This window comes from Helianthus annuus, chromosome 13, assembly GCF_002127325.2.
Source record: "Helianthus annuus cultivar XRQ/B chromosome 13, HanXRQr2.0-SUNRISE, whole genome shotgun sequence".
Taxonomy (NCBI): domain Eukaryota; kingdom Viridiplantae; phylum Streptophyta; class Magnoliopsida; order Asterales; family Asteraceae; genus Helianthus; species Helianthus annuus.
The window spans coordinates 23,507,219-23,514,384 of NC_035445.2; the positions used below are offsets into that span (position 1 = coordinate 23,507,219).

At 41.5% G+C, this 7,166-nt stretch overlaps 1 protein-coding gene across 1 annotated transcript; it reads right to left on the minus strand.

The window, feature by feature from the left end:
• Positions 1-2,749: 2,749 nt before the first annotated feature.
• LOC110900603 lies at positions 2,750-4,096 on the minus strand. Its single transcript, XM_022147488.1, has one exon. The coding sequence runs from the start codon at positions 4,094-4,096 to the stop codon at positions 2,750-2,752; it is 1,347 nt and encodes a 448-aa protein (XP_022003180.1).
• Positions 4,097-7,166: the final 3,070 nt, after the last annotated feature.

Here is a 7,166-nt window from a genome sequence, read left to right on the forward strand (position 1 = left end):
TTGAATCAAATAAATCATAAACAGGTTTCCAGTTCGAAATTCTGTTCATGTTTGCCCCAACCGTAAGACCAAGATATTTAAATGGAAAACTACCCACCTGACAACCCACGATATCCGCCATACTCGAAACAACAGCCTGGTGAACTCCAATGGCATAGATACTTGACTTATTAGTGTTTATCTTCAGCCCTGAACAAATGTGGAAAACCCGGAGGATACGAACCATGTTTTTGATGTTAGTTGACGACCACTCCCCAAGAATTATGGCATCGTCAGCGTACAGCAAGTGAGAGACACATGGCCCATTTGGGATTTTAATACCGGAAAACACATTTAAACTTCTAGCTTTATCAAGCATACAAGACAACATCTCCATGACCATAAGGAACAGGCAAGGAGAGATTGGATCGCCTTGGCGGAGGCCCTTATGACATTGAAACTCAAAGGTAGGCGATCCATTGACAGGCACCGACGACCTAGCCGATTCAAGAATACCTTTAATCCACAAGCACCACCTGCCCGGGAACCCCATCTGGCTCATCGTGGAAAGGAGGAAGTTCCAGTTAACGTTATCATAAGCTTTCTCAAAGTCGATCTTCAAAAAGAAAGCTTTTTTCTTATTCTTTTTCCCCCAATTGGTAATTTCATTTATTAGAAGAGGCCCGTCAAGGATATAGTTGCCTTTGATGAATGCCGACTGTGTTTCAGATATAACAGATCCGATAACCTTCGAAAGACGGTTGGCGAGAACTTTGGATATGACCTTGCTAATAATACCAATGAGATTTATAGGGCGATAGTCATTGAGCTCCGATGGGTCCTTAGATTTAGGAACGAGAGTAATAAAGGAGCTACCACAACCGATATTAATCTTTCCGTTAACGAAGAATTCGTCCATGATGTCATTGAAATCCTTCTCGAACTCCTCCCAACAGCACTTAATAAACTTTATATTGAACCCATCCGGCCCGGGGGCCTTATCTTCGCCACACTCGTTAATCGCTTCCCTAATTTCAGATAAAGTGAACTGGGAGGTAAGCGAAACCTTCTCCTCCTGATTTAGCTTCTTAATATTATCACACATCATGATAGGTCTGATCTGATGCTCTTCAGTGAACCGGTTCCTGAAAAACTTCATAACTTCACATTTGATCGAGTTTGGCTTCGAAACCCAACTACCATTAATATTTAAACCAGGGATTTGATTAGAGGCCCGCCTATAATTGACGTGGGAATGGAAGAACTTAGTGTTTTCATCGCCTTCTAAGGCCCACTTCAATCTCGATTTTTGCTTCATATCTTCACACTTAGATAACTCAAATTCCATCATCACTTTTTTATTTTCCACTAGCTCCCATTCCTCAACTTCATTTAACTCCCGTTCTTCCATGATTTTTTCCAGGATTTCCAACTCTTCTTCCGCCTTGAGAGCACTTTCTTCTTCTTTTATAACACCGCCCCGTCTCCACTCCTTAAGGGCATTACGAATAGCTGTGAATTTTTTCATAAGTTTGATGTCAGCATGCCCACTACCGTCCTCGTGTAACTCCACTGCTTTCGAAACCGACTCCCGGAACCCGCTTTTTCCTAACCACGAATTATAGAATCTAAACGGTTTGGCCCCAAAATTCTTTTTGTTAGTCGTGAGTAATAACGGGCAATGGTCCGAATGAGAAAACGACAATCCACGCAAACACGCTTCTGGCCACGAGTTGAAGAAACTCGGACAAACCAAGAACCGATCGATCTTGCTTAGTTTCCTACCGTTGTCTCTTACACACGTGAATTTTCTGCCTTTTAATTCATACTCCACCAGATTACAATCGAAAATAAAATCATTGAAGTTCATGGCACAAGCATTCTTGAAGCTGGAATTTTTACGCTCATCTTGACACCTCACCGCATTAAAATCCCCGGCGATGACCCATTTCCCTTCAACCCCAGTCATTACATCTCTGAGTTTATTCCAAAGGATCAGCTTGTCCGGGGTTTTTTGCGGGGCATACACGTTAACAATGTTCAACTTCTCCTGGGACCCTTTAATGATACCACTGACCAAAAGGAAGTTTCTATCTTTCACAGTAGAAGAAGCCTCAAAAATCCCCTTATCCCACATACAAAGAAGGCCCCCAGAAAGGCCAGACGCATCGACACTTTCAACACAGAAATCTTTATTTCCCCAAATTTTAGAAAAATTGAACTTCGATAAATCCCCGTGTTTAGTTTCTTGAATCAACAGGAAATCAACCTTATTTTTAGACTTCAAATCCTTAAGCCACAATTCCTTCACAGAACCCCCAATACCTCTAGCATTAACGGAGAGAAAATTCATTTACTTACCGCATTATTGCCTTCTGCCACCAAAGTCTCCTTCACCAACTTGCTGTGTTCAAGAAGATCCACACCGACCATGTTCCCTATACGGATCGTCTCTTCAAGCTCATCTGGAATCATATCAACGGATTGCCTCCTCTCCATCAAATCGTTCACCAGAGTATCTCCAGAAGAACTAGAGCTCGCTTTATTCAAAGACTTAGCCTCCATATTCAGGTCAATATCAGCGTTGACAACCTGCTTCGGTACATCCCTAATACCTGTCTGAGCATCGAAATTGGGTAAATCCATTTGGGCTGGAAACAAATAAGCTTCAAAGGATCTGTTCACCTCTACTCTTGAATGCTTATTGGGCCTGATATTACTGGATGGGCTTGAAATATTGACAGGCTTTTTATGTTTGTCTTTGAAAATATTAAACGGTTTTTTTTTTCACCACTTGTGACAAAATCTTGGGACCCACCGAATCCGAACTGCCACAAGGGGCTTGGGAATAGAACATTCTATTCAAAGCTGGCCCCCCTTCGTCATTACCCTTGGCACAATTTTCAACCTCCGCCTCCCTACGCATGCAAGGAATCACCCTTTCATCTTCCTGCCTCTTCGACTTACCATGCACCTCCAACGGAGTCTGAGACTCCTCAACTGCTCCGACCGCCGGCACCGGACGGGAAACTTCTACCAAACAATCTGGTATCCAGTCTCTTTGTTCTTCCGATAACCACACCTTGTATCGCCTACCTTTCCAACTAAGGATAGCAGTATCCTTAATCGGATCCCCGTGCTCCACAAGGACACCGACACGGTTAACCGAAAGATCTCTATCCTCAGCAGATAACTGAGAAGCATGAACCACTTTCCCATACACTTCAGCCAAATCATTGAAAGCTTTGTTCTCTGCCAAGTGTACCGGTACACCTACGAATTTAATCCACGCAATTCTCTCGTAGGGTAAGGATTGTCCTTCCCACATGTCTAAGGAAGAGAACCAGTCCTTCCACACATCTCGGTTGTTAAGAAATTCCACCGCTTCATAATCCTCCGGGAAGACAACTAAAACAAACAAACCCCCTACGTAATAAACCTTGGCAGAAAGGAAGCCTGAAGAACATAACCATTCATTCAGCGCAGTAAGCGACTTGACATCCGATGCTCTCCCGACCACCGCCTTCTCCTGGAACGCAAAAAAGGCACTGGTCTCCTCATGAACTTCGAGAACTCTTTCAATCTTGCCTACCGGCTGCTGCATACCAGAGACCGGAATATTAAGAGTTTTAGGAGCCAACATGTCTCTGTATGATACTCCCTCCGTACGAAACTTATTACTACCTCCTCTATTCTCATTGAGTAATTTCTTTCCGATCGGATGATCGGCCTTCTCTTGGTACTTCACGTCGGACTCCCAAAAACTGGTGTTTTCATTTGCAAATCTAGCGATGTTGACCTTGAGTTTGCAACCACCCATCTTAGTACCGTCAAGGGACGATTCAAGCAATTTTGCATCCTTGACATTCTTGAAGCTAATGAACCCAAATCTATTACCTTTCTTGTCTGACTTCCTAGCGATGTACATCCCTGAAATAACTCCAAAATCTCTGAAAACCTCCGCCACGTCCCACGGTCTACTGCCCTTCGGAAGATTGGTGATGTAGAACTTGGTAATACCCCCGCCCAAGTTGTCTTCTTTATTCCTGTTGCCACCCCCTCTCCTCCGCCGATTCAGCACGTCGTTCCAATTCCCTTCATCTTCAATCTCCCCCATCCCGTTCAGTTCAGAGATGAATGAAATGTGGCCGACAATATATGATATATACATTTTCATTGGACCTCCATTTATTAGTGGATCTTTAATACATGCATTGGGCCGATGATATTTAAAGGATCTGTCAACTTTATTCTAATTTGACATCTATTTATCTGACAAATTTATTACCCATACAATGTTATTTGACCTAACAATACAATCACATGCTCACTGACTTCATTAAATGACTCACATGAATGATTGATAAAATTGACTGACAATGCAGAATGTGTTGACTTAAATGACGCGTATTGCTGACCGATCGGCTGGGATATGTCGGTCGATCGGACAGGGATGCTAGCCGATCGGCTGGCTTGTCCGATCGGTTAGGTCAAACAAAGTCAAAGGTCATTAATGAAATGCAGTAAAGTGCTTTACTGCTGTCCGATCGGTCAGGTCAACAAGTCAACCAATTAAATGAATTTGCAAAGAAAACTTTGGTTCGGACTGCTAGCTGATCGGTCGACTTAACCGATCGGTCGGCATTCAAGTGAAACATGAACAGTTATCATTTTGAACAACTTTTTCGATCAAAAAATTGAGATTTCTCCCAAACGGCTTGGAATTTAGATCTGAAAATTTGTAGGCTTGTAGATCAATGTTTTTCACATAACATATCCAAAAATCAGCAATTTTTATCCGTAAAATCCTGTTTAATTTTGCGTTTTTCAGTAAGAACATGAAGAACAAGAAAAATATGAAGAATTTGACAAATCTGGATGATTTTTGGATCTGATTTTGATGATTTTCCGTGCGTAATCGTGCGTTTGATCCGTGCAATCGAGCTCCTGCTCTGATACCACTTGATAGGACCGGTTTTCGACTCCGAAACGATTGCGAAACGAACGTGTGACGTGCGGAATCCGTACACGAACGTGACCGAACACACGAGATGTAATTATAACCGTGATTCTATAATCAGATCTGAAATTGTACAGCACCTGAATCACGTACACGAGCTTTCTCTCTCTAGGCTCTCTCTCTCTAGCTCTAGATCTCCTAAGCTCCAAATGTGCAAAAGTCCTAAACTAAACACTTAAGCTTCCTATTTATAGGCCAAGGGGCTTAATGAGATTTCTCATTAATTACATAAATGTCACCTTGCCATTCTACTAAATCTTACATTATAAGGTCAAGTATTCTTCCATTTTTGCTACAAACGGAATTGACGGAGGCGATAGACATAAATGCACCAACAAAAGCCCTTGCATAAACAGGCTTCCTTCAATCTTTCGGGAATGGGGTTTATCTCCACCATCTCTCTGTATTGTGCCACATGTTCCTTTGGATTAGTTGTACCATCATACAACTTCATGTTAGGGGTCTAAAAGTGTTTGGGTATCTCTGCATTGCATATTTGTCACGGCCTTCGGCCCGGTTTGACCCGGTCCAAAAGCCGCGGGACAGGAAACCTGCGGTATCTAATTTAGGCGACAGCGGAAGTCTTTTAATACAGGATCTTTTAATACTGAAATTGCTCGTTTAATATATATTACATCAAGTTAGGGATAAAATCCCCTAATGTACAGTAAGATGATTTCACAGGGAAATCTTTATTTCTAAAAACATGTTTCTTTATTTATTCACATTGAGCCACTTCTCTGGGCTTGGTAGTGCTTCATGGCACTTTTCTTGGATCACAACAGATCACCTGAAACATGTTTGAAAAAGGTTTTGTCAGTAGGGAAATACTGAGTGAATCATTCTTGTTTATGAAAAATCATGTTTAATTATAATCTACAGTATTAAAGGCGATTACAATGTTTTTGATATCAAACCAACTACCCACAGTATTTGTCACTCGACCATCCATTGGCTAGCCCATTTGTCTAATGGTGTCTGTGACTGTGGTCAGATCACCCCTTGGCAACCTGTTTGGCCAAGTGTGACGGGAAACAAGTAATGTATACAAAACCCCACATACCGGCTGTAATTTGGTGATTACATAGACTTAATCCCTGTAATTATAACTTTGGAAAATAATTTGGAGTTTTGTAAAACAGTTGATAAAAAGAGAATGACTCACTTTGCAGATTTAACGAGCAAGATATAAGCCTACTGATTAGCCTTGATTAAACCTAATTTAACACAATGCACACACAAACAGGTTAGTAACTAATACAGCAGTTACGTCAATTCACGAGATTAAACCCTCACAATGATTTACAAGTGCAATACTTAATAATTCAATCGGATTCACAACGAATAACAGAGCATAGTCCGAATTCGAACATCACTCAAATATTCAAGTCGAAATCACGACGAATAATCAAAGTACAAGCTCAATTTGAGCAGCACTTGGACAATCGTTGGATAGTTATAATCGATCGGACGTTGAATCGTAATAGCGATCGAGTTATTACCCTGATTGTGGCAGCACTTCGTGATCGTGTGTGTTTAATTGTGTTGTTACTGCTCTAATTCGACGTACACAGAAGCTATTTACGTCGTTTCAACTTCCTGTTTCAAGTCCCAAGGTCGGCTATTTATAGTAATTTTTGGGACTCGCTTACGGACCGTAAGCCATTCCCTTTGCGGTCCGTAAGCTAAGCAGTCTAATTCATAGGCTGCCTAGGCTCGGGTATAGCTTGGCTGAATCAACAATTTGGACAAATCAGATTGTCCCAACGTTTTTAAGAGATAATTATTCAACTAGGGTTTGCCCCCCTTGAGTTGTAGGGGCCCTGATCCTGATTCCGATTGTTCTGAAAATTTTTGGGCTAATGCAGAATTACTTGGGTGTCTCAATTAGGGTTTTCTTAGTGACTAATTATCATCCTAATTATTGATTTTAGTGACAGTTGTTACATCCTCCCCACCTTGAGAAAAATCTCGTCCTCGAGATTTACTGGAATAAATGAGGATACTTTCGCTTCATTTCTGATTCTAGCTCCCAAGTGTATTCTGGTCCTCTCTTTGAATTCTATTTGACTTTGACCAGCACGAGTCGTTTGTGCTTGAGAAACTTGACTTTTCTATCTTCGATCTGTAGTGGTTTCTCTATGAATTTCAGCTTTTCGTTTACCTC

Excerpts from the sequence above, each read along its gene's own strand:
- LOC110900603 (XM_022147488.1), bottom strand. The coding sequence starts at position 4,096 with ATGGGGGAGATTGAAGATGAAGGGAATTGGAACGACGTGCTGAATCGG.